Source organism: Xiphophorus hellerii, chromosome 16 (genome assembly GCF_003331165.1).
Source record: "Xiphophorus hellerii strain 12219 chromosome 16, Xiphophorus_hellerii-4.1, whole genome shotgun sequence".
In the NCBI taxonomy this organism is placed as follows: Eukaryota; Metazoa; Chordata; class Actinopteri; order Cyprinodontiformes; family Poeciliidae; genus Xiphophorus; species Xiphophorus hellerii.
In genome coordinates this window covers 1,368,421-1,389,943 of record NC_045687.1, presented here as the reverse complement: position 1 = coordinate 1,389,943, position 21,523 = coordinate 1,368,421, and the positions used below count along the sequence as shown (strand labels likewise).

The 21,523-nt window shown below is 37.2% G+C and overlaps 2 protein-coding genes across 3 annotated transcripts in view; one reads left to right on the top strand and one right to left on the bottom strand.

The window, feature by feature from the left end:
- The first annotated feature begins 7,010 nt into the window (after positions 1-7,010).
- ift70 (intraflagellar transport 70) lies at positions 7,011-20,466 on the top strand. 2 transcript variants are annotated; one of them, XM_032588172.1, is made up of 20 exons: positions 7,011-7,278; positions 7,587-7,652; positions 8,636-8,845; positions 9,881-9,937; positions 10,018-10,153; positions 10,934-11,038; positions 11,111-11,239; positions 12,514-12,563; positions 13,565-13,717; positions 14,856-14,921; positions 14,995-15,048; positions 15,157-15,222; positions 16,083-16,159; positions 16,688-16,895; positions 16,973-17,020; positions 17,636-17,707; positions 18,028-18,131; positions 18,276-18,354; positions 19,145-19,274; positions 20,176-20,466. In XM_032588172.1, the coding sequence occupies exons 1-20, from the start codon at positions 7,231-7,233 to the stop codon at positions 20,310-20,312; spliced, it is 1,995 nt and encodes a 664-aa protein (XP_032444063.1). In that variant the 5' UTR covers positions 7,011-7,230; the 3' UTR covers positions 20,313-20,466. The 2 variants fall into 2 exon arrangements, with proteins under 2 accessions (XP_032444063.1, XP_032444064.1); XM_032588173.1 differs by lacking the exon at positions 16,973-17,020 and having other exon boundaries at positions 7,019-7,278.
- c16h16orf89 (chromosome 16 C16orf89 homolog) overlaps positions 20,463-21,523 on the bottom strand; it is an 8,439-nt gene continuing 7,378 nt past the window's right edge. The window contains exon 9 of the mRNA XM_032587319.1: positions 20,463-20,998. Within this exon, the coding sequence (XP_032443210.1) occupies positions 20,895-20,998 (104 nt within the window). The 3' untranslated portion in view covers positions 20,463-20,894. The remainder of the gene's footprint in view (positions 20,999-21,523) is intronic.

Here is a 21,523-nt window from a genome sequence, read left to right as displayed (position 1 = left end):
GCCAGGCAGTCCAAAGTGATTTACGTCAGAAAAACATAGAAAACTAGCAATAAACATTACATCTTCTCAAATGACATAATCAAAACCGTCAAGCAGATACACAAAAAAGCTCGTAGGTTTTAGAAAGCGAGTCTTTTGAAGTAATTTTACATGAACAAAACCGTTTAATAGCGGCGTTTCCACTGACTCAGAGGAGCTGAAAACAGAAGTACACCACACTTTTCAGATTTTTATGAGTAAAAACTGTTGGGAATCTTGAACGTTTCAGATGTGACCTTATTGTCATTTTCCATCACACTGCTTCAAAATGTTGGTCTACTTGATAAAATCATAATAAAACACGATGGAGGTTTTTGGGTGTATTAAAAGACTTTTTGCTTTAAAATTATACATTAAAATCAAACATGCTCAAGTAGTTTGTGCTCATTGTTGTAATTTTTTTTCAGTTTTTCCATTTGTCAGATTTTTTTATGGAGATTTGTGTATTTTAGGGGATATTCACTGTTATTTAAGCACATTGCTGAAGATGTTTATTTTGTTTTGTGCAGCAGGCGGCTCACAGATTATTGGTTCTTTCTGCGGATGTGTGCGGTTTGATCATTTATTTTCCCTAAAGTCTTGGACCGCACATGTTAGGTTGCTTAGTCACGGTAAATTGCTGTTACATGCGAGTGTTTATGGACTCTGTGAATATTTTCCTGTGTCCCTCTGATATGCTGTAGCAACAACCCAACCACCAAATGAAATGTTCTTACAAGTACATTTTTTATTTCCTTAGTCTGGCTTAGACCAGCTTCCAGAATTATTGGTGTGGGAGAAGAAAAGAAAGAAACTCTCATAACGTTGAAATGAGTTCTCCGGTGTTTAAAAGTCTTATTTTTGGACCGAACTGACGTCTCAGAAGCAGCAGGACTCCCCATGGAAAACTCCTGCTCGCTTCTGCTTTGACGTTTAAGTCACAGTTTGATTTGCTGCTCTTTATGACGACATCGGCTGCAGGAAAAAAATGAAAACTTCACTTTCAACCACAAGAGAAACCAAATTCCTGCGGCGTCGCTCAGCGACTTCGCTGGTTTATTTAAGTCTGCTCTTAAAAAATACAGACAAGAACAAAAACTCAACATAAGGCCAATATTTTCTCACATAAATTTAAAATATGTTTCCCCGATTTGATCCTGAGTGTTTAATTTAAGGACAGCTGGACTCCCTCTCTGTTCAGCTCAACATTTGGGTTTTTGTCCCCTGATAAAAAACAAAAGAGAACTCGAAACCACAACAATAATTACAAACTAAACAAAAATAATGAAAGGAATAAGAAGACGATAATGTCATAATTTAATAATTACCTTAATTTTGTTTCTTCCTGTAATCTCTCTCCCAAGCATAAATACTCCTCATTTGAGTCAGAAATTGTCAGATCTTCTGGTTTTCTCTGTTATTTTTTTACTTTATTGAACTTTTTGCATGTTCAAAATCTAAATATAAAAGCAGAAACCTGGATAAATCCTTGATATCAGGCCAATACTTTTATAGAAAAGATTAAAATATGTTTTCCAGTTTAGTGGTTCAGTAGAAAACAGTTGGATGTTTGTGTTTGTTTTTCAAAGATGTTTTACTTCATCAGTTGTGAACATGGGTGGAAGCATATCTGCAGATAGCAGCTCGATTTTTTTCACATATTATCCACAGTTCTGTTTAAATAAATGTGTAAAAAAAACATTTTTATTATTTTTTTTATTATAAAAGTTGCATATTGGAGGTTAAGAGCTAACACCTGTGCCCGGCCTCCTACCTGCCGTAGTCGGGCAGCAGAGACTGATGGTCGTTCTGCAGGAGACCCTTCATCTGGGTCAGGATGTCGAACCGCCAGTCGTCCAGAACCTGGGTCAGGTTGGCCACGCCCCGCATGCTGACCCGCTCCGCTGAGACAGGAAATACAAAAAACCATGAATGGTTATTAATCTGGTTAAATATTTTTATAGCTTTTTAACAGGATATATTTTGTATTTTTCAGGCATTTAGAGACATTTTCTACCACAAGCAAGTAATGTTATTAAAATGCTAGTTATATTTACTTCTACTTTATTTACTTCTAATTTTACCGCACCATATGTTTTACTTTTATATAAGTAATATTATATACAGCATCACTAATATTACTTCAGTATAATTTCTGGATATCTGCGAGTAAATTCAGTAAATAATGTTTGTTTCAGCCAAAAATACTCCAGACATGGTCAGTTTATGTAAGAGTGAGACCTCTTGTTTGTGCAAAAGCTTTGTTGTTTTAATGTTACTTTATATATATATATATATGGTAAATATAAGCTTCATATTTACCAGCTATTTATTTGTAAAAGTGTTTTTTCTGTTTAAAATGTGTTATTTTGTATTTATGCAATTTATTTGTATTCTTGTTTCAAATTGAATCTTTAAAATACCAGAATTTGCACCTAACTTTATATTTAAATTGTTAATTATTTTATATTTTGTTAAAAATATTATTCAGATGTAATTAGTATCCTTTTTATCAAATACTTTTTACTTCTAAAAAGTAAAATTTGTAGCTATTCTACCACCCTTCAGGCTTATGTCAAAGATAACGTAAAATAAATGTACACTGCAAAAACACAAAATTTTTTGAAGTATTTTTGTCTTGTTTCTATAGCAAATATCTTAAAACAATTGGAAAATATATTAATATTATTAAGCTCTTATTTCTTGCTAAAAGTTACTTTTAAATTACTTTTGTCTTATTTCAAGTGTAATAAGGTGTTTGCAGTAAACTAGACCAGAAATACTTGGTAAGATTTTGTGTTTTTACAGTGTTTATTGGGGAAAATCAGTGTTTGTTTTGGTAGAGTCAGACAGTAATCTGAAGCCGCTCACCTCCGTCTCTGTAGTTCCATTCATCGTTGGTTTTGGTCGTTGGGCGTCGCCTCTGGGCCGCCACCAGAACCGCCATGGCGGCCAGAACCAGCAGCAGCGCGCTCAGTTTGAAGGTCATTATGAGGTCGGCGCCTGGAGAGAGAGACGAGATTTCATCCTGTTTCTGACGGCTTCAACACCGGTTGGTAAAACTCATCTGAGCTTAGCATCCACACCTTTTAAACAACGCTGAGGTCAAAGGTTAATTCAGAAGCGTTCGCCTGCTGTTTCCTGTCTAAAACCAGTTTGCACTGGGATGATTGTTGTCCCACAGCATGATGCTGTCACTGCAATGGTTGACAACTGGAGCAGTGTTTTTAACTATAAAACATTTCTCCAGAAGACATTTGGTTTGTTCCTGTTTAGTTTAAAGGTGTTGAGCTCAGATTGATGTCTTTGACACATTTCACTTCTAGATGGACCTGATTGTTCTGATTCCAGGAAGAAACATTTTAATGGAGGCAGAGCAGCAGTTTAATCTGACTAAATCAAACCTTTGATGTTTTGACATGCACCATCATCATCATCAGTCCACAGCTGCAACCATCAGTTTGTTTCCTGCTTTGTTTTCTTGAATTAATGCAGCTTTTAAAAGCTGAGTTTTGTACCAAACTGCTTCAATCAGGTGTCTGCAGGGATTTTCTCTGCTTGAAAGAGTCTGTGTGGCTACAAATCCAAAGAAAAGAAATTTAATTCCTTGTTCTATACACTTCAGAGGCTTTCAGAGGTTAGAAAGAGGCAAAAGCCCCAGGGCTGAAAAACTCCCAGCCTCTGGAGTCGGAGAGCTGATGCACAAACCTGAACTGATTGGAAATTTCAGAAAGGAGCTGCAGAGGCATGTTGGGGAAAAACTGCACCTTCATGTCAGGATTTATTCAAGATGTGCCAACAATAATACACAGAAGCAGCAGCAGACTAAATAAAGCTCATGTGTTGAGAAGTGAAAGCTGCAAAAGACTGAAGTTAAACACATTTCTGAGGATAATAACATGAAAATCTTCCTTCAGTCTCTAAAGGTAGAATGAATATAAGACAGATATTTATAGGAAATGTGCAAAAAAAACTCTGAAAAAATCTTCTAATAGGAAATTTCTTGTTTTTAGTCTGAAAGTGTATCATTTCCCACTTTATAGCATCCTCACTCCTTCACAAACATTTTTATCTATCGGTTTCCATTTGGAAAACACGGTGGGTCGGGTTGCCATGCAGTGTCAGTAACAGATTTGCTCTTAAAAAATAATTTTTTCTTCTGTTGCACAGCTGAATTTATTAATGTAATATCAATACAGGCAGTAAAGGACCATGAAGAAGAGAGAAAAGAGATGGAGGAGAAAAAACAAATGATAAACAAAACTAAAATAATAATGATTATTATTTTGTTCATTTTGTTATTTTCTGACAATTTAAAAAGGTAAAGGCAAAGATTAACAGTTCAACTAAATCAGAGGAACATTTAAACAGAACAAAACACGTTGCAGTTCCATTTCCTGTTTCAAAATAAAAGCTATTCCTCCTAGTTTTAAAAAAGGCATTTCAATGCAAAACTGGTTGCCATACATTGGAATCTGTATAATCTTATGATTCATTTATTTTCTGTTAAATATTTTACTGTTCTTTACCAAAACATTTTACAACACGATTGTTTGAATTTTTTTTCCCAGTTTATTTCTAACATCGAATTCATCCAGTCCCTCAGCTCTTCCAGTAATCTCCTCCCCCCAAGCGTAAATATGTCTCAGATCTTCTGCTGTGTGTAAAGATCCAGTTTTTTGTTCCTCTGTGTTGCAAACTTTATTAAAATCCCTGTTCACTATGATAACACCAACAGGCCAAAGGTCAAGAACAAAGATGACCAAAAGGCACAGTATGAATGCGTCTTCTTATAAATACTTCATTATTTCACTTTCAACATTTTCCCCATGTTACTAATGAAACTAGTGTTAAGTCACTTTTGTCTTATTTCAAGTGTACTAAGATATTTGAATTAGAAACTGGAGCAAAAATACTTGGTAAATTTGTGTGTTTTCTTTGCATGTCACTTTAAATCCCAATAAAATACATCAAAAGTTTTTGGTTGCAACAAGAACAAGTGTGGAACAAATTCAGTTCATTAACAAATCCTCAAATATTGACATTATCTGTAAATAAGCAGCATAAGGAACAAAGAGTTACACAAATTATTTGAGGTTAAAATCTTCGTCTCCACCAAACAAATTTTAAATATAAAATAAAGAATAACTATCCTGGTTCACTTTAAGGTCTAAATGCAGCAATAAAATGGTTGTTCAGTTCCCCTTTAATGGTTTTTCTGAGTCAAACGTCTGTAAAATATTAAAATTATTGATCAGTACCTTTTGTTCTGCAGCTCCTCTTCACTGAGGCTTCCAGTTCGCTCTAACTGAACTCAGTGATCAGAATGCAGAAAGAGCTGGAAAAAGACAGGCAGCAGAAACACACACATCCCTGCAGCTTGCAGACATGCATGCATACGCAACACACACACACACACACACACAGAGAGAGAGAGAAATGTAAACTCTCACTTTCAAGCACATTCACAAGGCATGTACCCGTTCCCCCATCATTATGGAGGCCCAGTGGTCAGCAGTGTGGTTTGGGTCGAAGGCAAACCTCCAGCACCTTGGTTTGTTTTATATTTGTGTGAGTGTGTATGTGTGGGTGTGTGTGTGCGTGTGTGTGTGTGTTCTTTACTTTAAACCTCTGGATGAAGTCAAGTCGTACATAATTAACTCATGAGATCATTTTTGTGAAGCTCACCAGTCTGTTCTTGTGCTGTTGTTGAAGGATTGAAACAGGCAGAATCTCTTTCATTAAGCAGCGAGAAATGGAAATAACAGGCAGCTGGGTTAGGAAAAACTTTTTGCTTCATTTTGAACATGAATCAGAGCTGCTGCTGAAACTGGAGGACCAGGCATTTCCTCCAACACTGCAAAACACAAAATCTGACCAAGTATTTTTTATCTAGTTCCTATTTCAACAATCTTAGTACACTTTAAGTAAGACAGAACTAACTTTCAAGTAACTTTTCAGCAAGATATAGGAGCTTGTTTTAAGTCAATTACTTTTTAATATTAGTGAAAAAGTATTAGTTCCTTAGGCAGATAATTTCATTTATAACAAGACATTTTCCCCCTGTTATAAGTGCAACAATCTGTCGATTGATCTAGTAGTTTTTCATTAATATTAAGGAATTATTTACTTAATATTAAAAAGTTGAAAAACTCAGAAAATTACAAAAACTGGCAACAACAACAACAATAGTATGACGGGAGAAAACTGAGCAGAATATAGAAAGAAATATCAAAGAAAGAAGGTATTGTATCTTTGTTATTCTTTGATATAATGTTATATTTTATTATTTTAGTAAGAGAAAAAATGTATTTGTTCTCTTTGGTATCTTTGGACATCCAACACAATGACAGTTGCTGTTATAAACTGTTTAGTTTCTTGTTTTGTAGTTTGTATCTGAATAAATCTTTCCCTTTAGTTTTTAATCGATAAAATGTGAAAACATATTTTGCTAATAGCTTTTTTGCGTAATTAGCAATTAGCAAGTTAATTTGCATTAATATTCACTTTATCTCTGGTTTGTATTTGTTTAAATAAAATAAATGTGCTCAAATGAATTGTCTTATTCACATTGCACGTTATGTAACTGACACTTAATAGAAATGAAAATTGTATGAATAAAAACAGGTTTATTAACAGCTGAGTTTGTCTGGAACTTGTTAAATATACAAGTGAAAAAATGAGTAAATAATTATTTAAAACTTAAACTTCTGTATTAAAATATATTTTATTATTTCAGTAAACAATTATTTTACCTTTCCACTGCTACAACCCATCCTAAAAAAAAACCTTACACCGTCGCTATGGCCGTTGAAAAAGAACGTAGCACCTGATTGGTTAATCTGCACAGCAGTTTAACTGTAAACCAATCACTTTTTCTGTAGCAGTGTTAGGCCCGCCTACTCAAATTTATGAATAAAATCTAGAAAAATACATTCTCAATATGCTGCAGCACTGGACTATGAAGGAGTAAAACAATACGCAGTTTAATATCCTTTACAAACCAAACAAAACAAATCATTTTACTTTATTAGTTGCCGAAGACGCCTGCCAACTCTCCTCTTTCCGGTCTACGTCGTTGCTAGGTAACAGCTCCTATGCATTCCGTCTCGTCTCCGTTATAGGAGCTAGCATACATGCTATGATAAACAGCTACAGTTTACGGAGAAAAACGAGCAGTTTGTGTTGCTAAAAAGCTTCTTTCTGGGAGCCATGACAGCGATTAAAGATGGGGAGTACACGGCGACCATCTACACACTGGTGAGAAGCTCGTTGTTTGGATAGAACTTAGTTTCTCAGGTCAACGGCTACATTAGTAATGATAAAGCCAGGCCAAACTCCGCTTAGATTTGTTCTAAATTTAGTGTACGTCCGTAACTGAAAAGGGAAACACAACGTAGTTACGCTTTTTTCAATCATAACTATCATCTCTGTAATTCGGCATACATATTTGAAATAAATATGTCCCACCGTATGTTCAAATACAAGATGTTTTTCTTTCATTAATTTAATAGTTTGTTAAAGTGTGTTGATAGATATTACATCTCTGCTTATTTGATCTGTTTTAGATTAAAGACGGACAATATGTGGAGGCAATTCACATACTTAACGGCCAACTTCAGAAACACACCAAGGTAAGTGGCTGAGGGATCCAAAGAAGCTGCCAACATAATATCCAGGGATGAAAAAGCAAACTGAGCCACTATACTGTTAATTTAAAGTCTATAATCGCTGTTTTATTCAGTTTGTTTATGTTATCATGTGCCTGTCACTATCAAATAAACCTAATCATTTTTTAATAAATTGCATTTAAAATTAAAAACTCTTGTCTGTTAATCTGTTCTATCCAGTGGCAGTTAAGTTTTAGCTTCACATGGTTGAAATTCTGTAAAAAATTATAAAATAAAATAAAATCTACTATGAAGAACCTTTTGCTATCTAATTATTAATTAGTTAATCCAAAAATAACCAATAGATCATCTCTATGTATCATTTGATCAAGCTTTTCCTAATATTCCACACTACAAAATAAGTAATAACTCATAATAGTAACTATGAATTATCTGGGCTGATGTCGGGTTAATGTTTGTATTGGTCAATGCTCAAAACTGCAATATCGGTGTTTTATCGTATTGGAAGTGAAAAAGTTTCACCCTTGGAGAGGTTGTTGGATCCGAAGGTGTGGGTTAAATAAAGTAAAAGACGCCTCAAAATTAGTTTTAGTTTTCACTTCAACAGCAGACCTGAAGGCCGATCAGACTGGAGCTGCTCAGTGTTTCTGCAGCTGAGTTTTATAATAACTGCAGCTAATCTCTTCTTAGGAGGGCAGAAAGCAAAACATTACACTCATCAGTTTGGCAGATTGTACATTTTACGTATCTCTGGATTGGAACTGGGTCACACTCTGGGAATATTACTTAGAGGATAAAACACTTTGTTCCTAACATTTTTACTGTGATGTAAGAAATTCTGATTTGGATCAAATATAACCCAGCTGTGAGTTTCTGTCTGCCAGTCAGTGCCAATAACTAAAACTTAATCCAGGGTTTTAGGATTATTTAACCTACATTCTGTTGTTTTTAAGTTAAAAGTATCTCCGTGTGTTTGTGTGTCTCAGTCCAGAGCGGCGCTGTCCCTGCTGGGGTTCTGCTACTACCACATCCAGGACTTCAGCAGCGCCGCAGAGTGCTACGAGCAGCTCACCCAGCTGCACCCGGAGGTGGAGGAGTACAAGCTGTACTACGCCCAGTCGCTGTACAAAGCCGGAGCTTACTCTGAGGCCACCAAGGCCTCGTTTGTTCTGGACAACCCCAGCAGCCACACCAAGGTGCCACATGTTTGATCCGATCCTGATGCTTAATCGAGGCAAAGCTCTGAGCTGCTGGCGGAGACTTTAGACAAAAACAGAATATTTTTAAGAACGGTAATAAAAGAAGAGATAAGAAGAGCATCCAGAGTATTGTGTTCAAGTTTTCCTGCCAAAATATAGAAAGTGTCTTTATGTCTGTCCTTTTCAGTGAAGTTCCATGAATGATCAGAGGTTATAAAAGCACTAAATGGTTAAATGACCTAAATAACAGATTAAAAACAATCAATATCTTTGTTGCTGAGCTTATATGACTATTTATTCAGTAATTTAACAATAAAATTGCAAAAATAAAAATATTTTCTCAGTAATTTTGGTCTAGTTTCTTAGTAAATTTGAAATAAAGCAAAACTATCTCACAAGTAACATTACAGCAAGAAACAGGAGCTTGTGTTCAGTCAATAATTCCTTAATATTGAGGAAAAAGTACAGTGAAAAAGACATATTTTTGTAATATTTATTCTGTGTTTCATGAGTGAAGTATGGAAAATTAAGGCTGCCAAGTTACAATAAATACATATCCATCCATCCATCCATCCATCCATCCATCCATCCATCCATCGTTTCGGGCGAGAGGCGGGTCACCCTGCACAGGCTGTCGGTTTGTTGCAGACAATAAATACATAACTTATAAAATATTGATTTAAATGTGTAATAAATTTTTTTAAAGCAGGAAATAAATACAGAAATAATTAAATGTGTTGTGATTTCATAAAAAAAACAACTAGACCTAATTATTTTGTGATTTAATAAATTATTTAATGTTCCTGTGCTGAAGCATACCATGGATTAATTTACAGTGTCTAACCTTCACCCATCAAACTCATTATTTACAAATCTGGAATAAGTTGTTGACTTGCTGTTAGAAGCAGCCAATCAGACACCAAGGTCTCCATAAAAACAGCTCTAATAAATTGAAATATTTTTTAATTTATACTTTATCTGTTTTTTCATTATATTTGTTTCTGTTTCTGATTCCTGTTGTTTCTATCCCAGATGGTGAAGCTCCAGGCATGTATCAAATTTTGTGAGGAGGATTATTCTGGTGCCAAGGTGAAGCTCGTTCCCATCAGCAGCCATTTTGTTCAGTGATTTTCTCTCCGCTGACTCTCTCTGTCTTTTTGTGCTGATAGTTGCTCCTGCAGCAGCTGCCGCAGGACGACCCGGACTACGTCTACAACATGGGCTGCTTGCTCTATCAGGACGGCAAGTATGAGGAGGCCAGCAAGAAGTTCATGACAGCCATGCAGATGTTGGGATATGTCCCAGGTGATCAGCCAAACACACAGGAAGCAGGAAACCTGTTTATCTCTGTGGTTTTCTTTACTTTTTATTGTCACTTTTGTCATTCACAGGATCTGATTGGTCTCCAAAACAAACTTTGTTAGGTTAATTCAGCGAATGCGACCCAAATCCGACTTTTTCAGCCACAAAAATATCCAATCTGTTCCACTTAAAAATGTGGAACTAAATCGAATCTGATCGTTTTCAAAGCGTCTTATCATGTTGCATTTTACCCGACTTTCACGTCACTGATGGGAGACATGCGTCATATTTCTGCATCAGGAGAATCCAGATGGTAAATCTGAACATAAACAGTGGATGAAAATGATAGTAATGAACTAATGAAAGCAGCCAGTGAACGCACCACTCTGAGCTCTGACTCCACATCCAATCAGATTTCTCCATAGAAGTCGATGCTCCACTGAAGGTCGATGCCGTTAGCTGGGCTTTATTTTTATCAGTTTCCTTAGTCTTGTTATGATTTTGTGACGTTAAAATCGGCTTCTGTCACTTTAAATTGATCCATAGACGGTGGCGGCCATTTTTACTGCTCTAAACAGAGCGCTGCTGAGTGATGTCAGCGTTCTTCTTCTGCACATCCGGGTCGCTTTGGGGTCGTAAAGCGTTCACACAGAAGTCTGAGTGCGTTTGCATTTATGTAGTAGTTTGAACGACCACACAAAAAATGGACCTCTGTCTGCAGAAGTCCGTTCATAATGACCATAAATCTCCTGTTTTTCTTTGTTCATGTGTTTTTTGTGCCAGCGTTGTCCTACAACATCGCCCTGACCTACTACAGCATGAAGAACTATCCGCAGGCTGTCAAATACATCACAGAGATCATAGACCGAGGAATGAGAGAACATCCAGGTGAATTACTTTCTGCTTTTCTCTGTAAACCTCTTCAGCTCGTGACTCGTTTGTGATTTGTTTGTGCGGCAGAGCTGGACGTCGGGGTGAAAACGGAAGGCTTTGACGTTCACAGCGTGGGAAACACTCTGGTCCTGCATCAGTCGGCTCTGATCGAAGCCTTCAACCTCAAAGCAGCCATTGAATATCAGATGAAGAACGGTGAGAAGAACCTCTGGTTCATAAAGACCAGGAAGGACTGAACAGGTTTAAAGAGCTTTTAACAGAGGAATACCTGAACCACCTGAGCTTTTTTTTGGTTGTCTGGAGTGTAACGCTGCTCCTCCCCCACTAGTTGCTACACACTATTGGTCAGCTGGCTGAAAGAAGGATATATATCTGAAGTCATTAAAAAGTCAGAAGTGGAGCAGCTTTCTCATTTTCCTTATAAGAATTTTCACCCAAAACAGTTTGGGTTTATGCCAGGATACTCGACAGAGCTGTTATCCACAGGGCTGAAACTATTAATCAAATTAATCGTTACTGATTATTGACAGAATCACCAACAGAGAGTATTTTCCAGAGTTCTGCTCATGCAGCTGCGTGTTCGTCTTTAATGTCTCTTCCAGAGAGAGAAAGACGAAAAAACAAAACAAAGACAGAATTTATCTGGGGAAACAAAACTCTTAAATCCTGTTTTTATCCTGAACTAGAATCCTCTCTGACACATTATCAGAGCAAAGCTTAGAGAACGGTGATCAGAGGAGACGTGAATCCCACATCAAACGGCTGCAGGACTTTGCTTCTCTTTCCTTCTCATGTCTTTATTTCCGTTTCAGGAATAGTTGCAAAGGTCAAACTGAGAACAAGTTTCAGGGTTCGGTTCATCTTTGCTGTGAAAATTTGGGGCAGAAGTTTTCTAGAGTCCGACGCTCTGATGTTCTCTGTGTTCTCTTTCTTGTTGGCAGAGTTGGGTAGTAACTAGTTACATTTACTTGAGTCACTTTTTAGAAATAAATTACTTTCAGGAGTATTTTTACTACACTATACTTTTTATGTTTACTTGAGTAATTTTATTATGAAGTATCTCTACTCTTACTTGAGTAAAATTTCTGGATTTTCTACCCACTGAAGGAAAAATAAACATGTTTTAACAAAAAGATTCATCAGACATACACCTGCAGTTTTTGTTAAAGGTTTATACATTTATTTTGAAAAACAATTTTATTTGGTCTGATTTTGTTATTTTTTGGTTATTTATAAGAATTATTGTCATTTTGATTTTTAAATTACCAAAATTTACACTTAACTTTATATTTTGGTCCGTCTGGTAATGTAGTTTTTAAACATTAAATGATTGACATTTGATCGGTTACTCAGTTCTTGAGTCGACTTTTTACCAAATACTTTTTTATTCTGTCTTGAGTAATTTCTTGAATGACTACTTGTCACTCTTACTTGAGTAACATTTTTGGGTTCTTTGTTGGTTCCTGCAGGGAAAGCAGCTCAGGAGGCGCTGACTGACATGCCGCCGAGGTCAGAGGAGGTAACCTTCATCGCCCTTCATCACCGTCTCCTCCTCAGGTCACCGGGTTCAGGTTTAAATTGAAGCTGCCTGGACTCTTTTCTCAGCAGCTCGGCATCAGAACATGGCAGGAATGATCATTATATCTTCATACCAGGCTGTTGTTGAGATAAATTTACTCTCCTTCGCTTCACCAGATGCTAATGCTGAGAAATGACTGGCCAATGCTGCCCCCTGGTGGTAGTGTTGGATAGCGACAGGAAAAATGTCTTAATTAAAATTCAACTCAAAAATACTTTATTGATCCCAAAGGGAAATTAAATAAATTACATTATAATAACATCAGCGAAATTAAAGATATCTAATCTAAACTGTTATTCAGAATTTATTCTGCTAATCAACACATGGTGAAATATATTAAAGCAATAGATCTTAATGGTAAATTTTATTTTACCATTTTATTCTGGAATTGTCTGGAATAAGTTTATAATTTGTAATGTAGATACCAAATCTTCACTAAGATATGAAAATATAGTTTTCATGGAAAGAATACAAATTCAAAAAGAAGGTAATTAATCAAAATTATTATATTTAGAACATTTTATAACCACAAATGTAAATTTTCGTCATTTTTAGCCTTTTTTACCGTTTTGGCTAGTAAAATTTAACTATATTTATCCAAGATTTCCAGTAATGCAAATAAAAAAGCTGTAAAGACAAATGCATGTTATTAAAAGTTTTTAATTTATCATAATGTTTTTATTGGTTTTGGTACCAATGCGTTTATTGGAATACTTTATTTCACATTCTGTGTTCTTTGTTTTGTCTTTGTATTAGTAAACAGAGATGTTTTCTCAATAGAAAACAAACATTTCATAAAACAAAATAGGATTTTGGAGTAGTGCACGTCTTCCCCCTGTTTGTTGTCTGATTTCTGTGAATTAAAGCAACAAAAACTTTATGAATAAGCAAAATAAAAGTGATTTGTGACACATGCATGTTTATTTTCTGTTATTCTGCAGGAGCTGGACCCCGTGACGCTGCACAACCAGGCTCTGGTGAACATGGAGCTGAAGCCTTCAGAGGGATTTGAGAAGATGGCGTTTCTGCTGCAGCAGCCGTCCTTCCCCCGGGTCACGTTCGGAAACCTGCTGCTGCTCTACTGCAAACACGAGGTACAGAAACAACCAGGAACAAAACGTCTGCCTTGCTACGGTCAGCTCTGTCAGCCTGGAAGAGGCACGTGAATTTATTTCAGCTGGATTGAAAAAGTGAAACATGCAATAATCATTTAGTTATTGGTCAGCATGTAGTTTTTACTCACTGTCTCTGAGAGGAACTTTGTCTAAAGTTAATTTGGAAGACAAATATTTGACAAAAATAATATTAACAGCTGGTAAAAACAAAGCAATTATGAGTTGCTTTGGAAGGATTTGTTAAGAATTGGAATAAATTGAGTAATTTTCCTCATATGCAGGGGAGTATTCGTCTCTGAAAACAAGTCTAAAAGTGAACTAAATAAATCTAAAGATAAGATTAATTTTTCTATTTTTGTCTTTTTTGTGATATTTTTACCTTATTGTTTTCCTTTTAACTTTCCACCATCACACACTTCACTCCTGTGCAATATGTTCATATGAGTTGTTTCTTTTTGTCAATGATGAAATGATTATTAAAATAGTTATCAACTAATTTACTAATCAGTTATTACCTGAAGTAAGCAAACTCTTCAAACTCAATTTGCTGAAAAATCAACAGTCAGAGCAGTAATTAAACTAAAACTGCTTTTAAGATCATAAAAAAACACCTTTATCTGTAAATCTGTCCTACCCAGAACTCTTCAAGTGGCATTTTTACCTTGTTCTGTAAAAGAAAAAATAAAAGTATATGCATATTTTTAAATTTCCTGTAAAGCAAAATTTATATGGCTGCATAGATTTACAGCCCTACATTCTGTTGATGTTCAGTCCAGTAGAAAAAGCTGAGCTTGATGAAATTAGAAATGTTTTTTTACCTGCAGATTCATCCTTTGCTACAAATGATCAATTGTTCAGTAAAGAAATATTATTTCATTTTAGGCAATAAATGGTTTATTTAAAAATCTATTCATAGCTGAGTGAATCTGTTCATAGCTGAGTGAATCTGTTCATAGCTCAGTGAATCTGTTCATAGCTGAGTGAATCTGTTCATGTCCTGTGAGCGTCGGGTTTTCTCTGCAGCCCGATTCTTTGTGTTCATGTTGTGAATTGTCAGCAGGGAGACGTTGTCGTTTCATTAATCAGGATTAACGCCTCTGCTGGATTTCCTTCGCAGTACTTCGACCTGGCGGCCGACGTCCTGGCAGAAAACGCTCACCTCACCTACAAGTTCCTCTCTCCGGTGAGTTTCCTATGTTTCTGCAGGAGTCTCATGTTTTCCACCGAACGCTGACCGACTCTCTTTACGCTTCCAGTACATGTACGAGTTCCTGGACGCGTTACTGACCTGCCAGACGGCACCAGAGGAGGTACGGCAAGACCATTTACTGCATTATTTCAGAGAATAAAAACCCTGGAAGCATCTTAACGTTAAGTTTTGGTGTTCAGCTGCGTCTTTCCTTCTGATTCTCTTTCAGGCCTTTAGAAAGTTTGAAGAGATGAACAGCAAACTAACAGAGCAACTTCGCAAACTGGCAAAGCAGGTTGTTGATTTTTCCTCTGATTATTTCTAAATCCTACAACAGAATGTAAGAGACAAGATAAGAAAAAAATCATGAAATTATAAGAATAACCTCATAATGCTACGAGAATACGTCATAATAATACCAGAATAAAGTTGTTATAATAAAAGATTAAAGTCATAATATCAGAATAAAGTTGTCCGATGAAAATTCACATCATGAGAATAAAATTAATATATGAGAAATTATACCAGAATAAAGTCAGAATATTACAATAAAACAGTTGTAATAATACAAGATTAAAGTCATAACAACAGAATAAAGTTGTTAAAATATGAGAAAAAGGTTGTAATAATACCAGAATAGTTATAATTTTATGAGAATAAAGTCATATAATTACAGACTATCAGAAACCTGAGGTAGCAGAGTAGAAGTCAGAAATCCTTAAGTGAGGCACCAAGCATCACTTAAACCTGGTAGTTTGGACATTTTTGTGGAAGATTTTCAAAAAAACTTTCACAATTATGCATTTGCGTGGAAAAATGTGGGTTTCTGTTGATTTTGCGTTAATTTCCGCAATTAAGGATTAAAAAAAACTGGAGGGGCTGACTAATGTTGAAGCAGCTCTTATTGTAGAAGCATCTGTAGATCTTTGATGGGTTTTCTGCACATATCCAGACTGAGACTCTGTAGTCTTTGTAAAACATCTCAAACTCAGTCTGATTGGATGGAGAACTTCTGTGATCCAATAATATCTAATCAGATATTAAAAAGAGATTATTTTTGTTTTTATCTTAATGACTGGTGTAAGGAAGGGTAAAGAAGCAACAAAATAAAATTAGAAAAGAGTTTAACTCGGTCTGAATTTGGTCCTTGCTCAGGTTCAGGACACCAGACACACTCGAGACGACGAGGCCCAGAGCAAAATGCTGCAGGAGTACGACCTGATGCAGGAGAAGTGAGTACACTCACTGCTACAGTACACCACCAGATACACTGCAGAAACACAAAATATTACCAGCTTTAGTGCAAATATCTTTGTTTGTTTGAAATAAGACAAAACTGAGATACAACTAAGATATAGGAGCTTGTTTTAAGTTGGTAATTCTTTGATATTCCCATTAGCAGATTATTTCACTTAGATCGAGACATTTTTCCGTGTTATAAGTGAAATAATCTGCCAATAGAACAACTAAATTTTTCATCAATATCAAAGAACTCTTTAATTAAAACAAGCTCAGATATCTTGCTGAAAATCTATTTATAAGTTAGTTTAGTCTTATTTCAAGTGCACTAAGATATTTACACTAGAAACTGGACCAAAATTACCTGGTAATATTTTGTGTTTGCAGTGTAATAACTATAATCACACATTTCTAAGTCTAACATCAACACAGCAGCTCATGTTTAACTGATGAAAAGCAGTAAATTTGTTTGTTTTCTGCTGTTTTCAGTGAAATGTGAATTATTTTGGTTGTTCTCTCAGGTACGTCGTGGTTCTGATGGCCCAGGCGAAGATCTACTGGAACCGCGAGAACTTCCAGATGGTGGAGAAGATTTTCCGAAAGTCAGTGGAGTTCTGCAACGACGACGACACCTGGAAGCTGAACGTGGCTCACGTCCTCTTCATGCAGAACAAGTACAAGGAGGCCATCAGCTTCTACGAGCCCATCGTCAAGAAGCACTACGACTCTGTGAGTTACCATGGCAACGGCGGGTAGGCGGGGGGCTGTAGCGCTGGGGGGCGATGACAGCCTGCCTTTCTGTCCAGGTGGAGCACTGCAGCATTCAGGAGTGTCCCTGCAAATGCAAACCTTCGGTAAAATCCAAACCACTCCTCTGCAGTGTTTCCTCCTCTGAGTTTTGCTTGCTGTGGTTTCTTCTTGGGTCGTTTCAGATCCGCCGCATCAGGAGAAACTAATTAGACACAAATTCAGATTTTTCATCTGTTTTTTTTAGCCGTTTATCTTCCAGTCGTGTTCAGGCATGCAGGTCCAGAAGGTTTGCGGCGCCGTTGGTAAAGTTCACAATCAAAAATTGACAGCAATAATTAATTTGGGTTATTTATCCTCCAATAACAGGAAAGGAATGAGACTTTTCAAAAGTCACATTTTCACCGTGTTATTTATTAATGTATAAATGTACCATTTTAAACTAATTATTTAGTTAGCAAACAAAATATTTAGCTTGGAGCCAGATATTTATTTCACCCACTAAAAGTTTAGTGGGTGAAATAAGTTCTTACTAAATATTTATTAAATAAGCAAATATTTAGCTCCAAACTAAATTAGCTAGCTGAGTCCTTTAACAGTTTTCCTGCATTTTGTTGGTTCCAAACAAGCTGCTGCTGATGAATCGTGTGTGTGTGTGTGTGTGGGTGTGTGTGTGTGTGTGTGTGTGGGTGTGTGTGTGTGTGTGTGTGTGTGTGCTGTAGATCCTGAACGTGAGCGCTGTGGTTCTGGCCAACCTGTGTGTCTCCTACATCATGACCAGCCAGAACGAAGAGGTGACGATCTACTCCTTCATATTTATATTTTTTTGTGAGGTTAAAGGTCATCAGGATGACAGATGGACAGGAAGGAGAGATGTTCTCTGTGAAAAGGACAACGCTCTGCTCTGTCTGCTTGTTTCTCCAGATAAAAACACTTTTATACAAGCAGCCAATCACAGTGAATTGCTGACAGCTGAACGTCAATAATAATTAATAATCATTAATCAATGGCGTAGTAAAATAACCAGCATGGTGAGAAGCCATGACATTAAAGGTTTTTTTTTTTGCTAATGCATTGATCGGCTCACTTTTTCCATTTTATCGTTGTTTTCCAGGCTGAAGAGCTGATGAGGAAGATTGAGAAGGAGGAGGAGCAGATCTCCTACGATGATCCAGACAAAAAGGTTTTCCACCTCTGCATCGTCAACTTGGTCATCGGGTCAGTGTGGCGGACTTTATGACGTAGCAGGAATATTCTGAGTTATTAAAGATAATTTAAAAGATTAGTGAATACCCAGCGTAAAACTGCTGGTCATTTCTGCTGAATGAGGCTTTTAAACTCGTTTTCTGAACCGTTTTTCAGGACGTTGTACTGCGCCAAAGGGAACTACGACTTCGGCGTCTCTCGAGTCATAAAGAGCCTGGAGCCTTACAACAAGAAGGTTCATCATTTTAATCTGTCGTTTCCTGATGAACTCAGCCAACTGCACTGCAGGGGGCGGTAGTGCCAAGATTACAACATTAAACCTACATCAAAGAACATCCAGAGCGCGGCTGAAGCAGTGCTGGGCTGTGGATTCTCCAACATTTACACAGTTGGCTAGTTTCTCCTCGTCATCGACGTTTGCAGCTCAGTTTTGAAGTTCAAAGGAAACAAAATCAGGACAAATTAGATTAATGTGCAGAAACTCAAATATGTGCTTCACTGATCATGTGCAAAGCGGATATGTGGATAGAAACGCACTTTATCCGCTGTTTCCAACGGTAACAGATATTTTCTTCCAACCAGGCTACATAAATATGCGACAAAAACCTCAAATCAAAAATGACTATTTGCTTAAAATTATTATTAAAAATCTGTCAACTTCTAAAATATTTTCAAGTAAGATAAAACATTAAAGTCAATGTAACTGTGTGTTTAGATGTTGATCAGATTCCTGCTCTGCCTCTAAATACAATAAAAACTTCTGCAGGTCCGGTTGTTTTCCAGCTTAAGTGAGCGGCTCTGCAGGACTCGGCGGTTCTGGTTGGGATCTTTGATCCGGTCCAGATTCTGTTTGCAGCTGAGTCCGCTAAGCTGCAGCTGGAAACACAATCAACTCAGGAATGTGAAGTCAAACAGGAAAACTGGCTTCACTTCAAACAGATGCTTATTTTTAAAGAGTTTAATTACAAAATGTTTGAAACAATTAGTTAATTTCTGTGTGTGTGTGTGTGTGTGTGTGTGTTTAGCTCGGGACAGACACATGGTTCTACGCCAAGCGTTGTTTCCTCTCTCTGCTGGAGAACATGTCCAAACACATGGTCATGCTGCGGGACGCCGTGGTTAACGAGTGCGTTCAGTTCCTGGAGCACTGCGAGGGTGAGCCGCGGTTACACAACAACGGATACACAACAACAGATACACACCTGGGGCTACACACCGAGAGATACACACGCTGGCAGAGTTTACTTTTTTGTTTGGTTAGCATTCCCCAAATGAACCGGATTGCTGGACAAACGGACTGGAGTTGGTTTAAAACGAACTAAACAGGACTGGTGGGAATTAACCCTTAGACCAGGGGTCTCAAACTCCAGTCCTTGAGGGCCGCAGTCCTGCAACCTTTAGATGAGCCTCTGCTGCTCCACACCTGAACAGAATAATTAGGTCATTAAGGCTCTGGAAAACTGATCTACACAAGGAGGAGGTCATTAAGTTGTTTCATTCCAGTGTTTTGTACCTGTGGCACATCTAAAAACTGCAGGACTGCGGCCCTCGAGGCCTGGAGTTTGAGACCCCTGCCTTAGACTCTGCAGGCATCGCTGCCTCAATTAATGTCAAAGGTCATGTTAAAAATGGCCTCCATGAGAGATTTACAAGACCAGAACCACTGCTGACCCAAAAGAACATGAAACTCGTCTAAACTTTACCAAAAACATCTTAATAATCCCCAAGACAGATGAGACAAAAGTGAACTTAAAAAAAAAAAAACATTTCAGAAGCAGATTATAATATCTCCAATAATGCACGGTGGTGGGAGTGTGATGGTCTGCTGCTGCCTTGCTTCCATAGAACCATTTAGATTCATAAACAATAAAAAGTTGGTTTGGATTGATTCTGTTTTTCATAAATGAGATTATCATTTGAGAACCACGGAAGCAGGAAGCACTGATTCGCAACCGTTTCCTCCCCTTTTCCTCGTTTCCTCCCTTTTCCTCCCTTCCTCCCTGTTTTCCCCGTTTCCTCCCCGTTTCCTCCTCATTTCCTCCCCGTCTCCCTGCAGTTTATGGGAAGGGGGTGCCGGCCATCATCGAGCAGCCGCTGGAGGAGATCCACGTCCACATCGGGAAAAACACGGTGACGTACGAGGCGCGGCTGCTCAAGGCGCTATTCTACGAGGTCACCGGCTGGAACAAATGAAACTTCAGCTCTACTTCCTGCAAACAGCGACGATCTGTCAGCTTCAGTTTCCTGAAGTGTTTTCTAGTTTTATACTCGGACAAATAATATAATTTATAAAGAATAAACAGATATTTATGATAATAAAATAAATAAAATACACTTTTCAAATGCAGATGCCTGGAGGTTTTTAATTGAAGTTAGTTTCATGTTGGAGAAAATTCCTGCAGATTTTTACTGCTTAGCTCCATAAAACACAACATTTAACAACATTTTCTGCCTGTAAAAACAGAAAATGTTTTCTGGAGTCAGAAAACTTGTTTAGCAATAATTCAAAGCGACGTGAATAAAATGGGTGAAACTTGGCATCAGGGACGAGTTGATGCAGAAATTTAGTAACAATCAGGATTATTTGTCATATGAACTTAAATCAGTCACAGACACAAATAGTTTGTATACTTACAGTGAAGAAATGTGTGTGTGTGTGCTTTTACATTAGCTGAACTTAATCCAGTTTTACCAAGAGGATTAAAACACAAACTTCCAGCATTTTTTTAAACATCAACAAATGTGTTGATACAACAGGTGTTGTGGACAGTCTGTTCAGGACAGCGGCCTCTTCGTTATGTCCTGCTCTGTCAGGTGAAAGTTCAGGTATCCTCCCAGAGCTCCCACCGCCACCGCCGTCATGTGACTGGAGCAACCGTCTGGAAACACAAACCACATCACAACAGCAGGATAATTCATCAACACATCTGGCCTTCATGTATCAGAGCTCAATTAGTGATGGGACACTGACTATGTATTTTTGAATCACATTTTGACTGATTTAATAAAAACAAACAGGCAATATTTTCAATTCAAAAGCTTTTTCTGCTGCTAAATTATTGAATAAATAGAAATATGAGCTCAAACATAAAAATATTTGTTGTTTTTAATCTTATTTAGGTCGGAGGTTCACAAACGTTGCCATGCTAATCCCCCCAAACAGCATTAGCTTCTGGGCAGGGACTTTGCAAACCTACAATACTACTAAATATGTAAATAAACTTCTACAGCTTCTAGAATGTTTTCCTTACCTTTATTCTCTACTGAATAATTAATACTTTCATAATTATTCGTTTAGCACAAATGCTGCCTCATATCTTCTGGTTTTAGTTGGCCATGCTATGCTAGCTTCACGAGCAAAGCAGCCTGAGGAAATTGAGTGGCAGCCAATCAGAATGCAAATA

Excerpts from the sequence above, each read along its gene's own strand:
- ift70 (XM_032588172.1), top strand. The coding sequence starts at position 7,231 with ATGACAGCGATTAAAGATGGGGAGTACACGGCGACCATCTACACACTG. Across the intron at positions 9,938-10,017 it reads AGGATTATTCTGGTGCCAAG|TTGCTCCTGCAGCAGCTGCC; the intron begins GTGAAGCTCGTT and ends TTGTGCTGATAG. Across the intron at positions 18,355-19,144 it reads TGGAGCCTTACAACAAGAAG|CTCGGGACAGACACATGGTT; the intron begins GTTCATCATTTT and ends GTGTGTGTTTAG.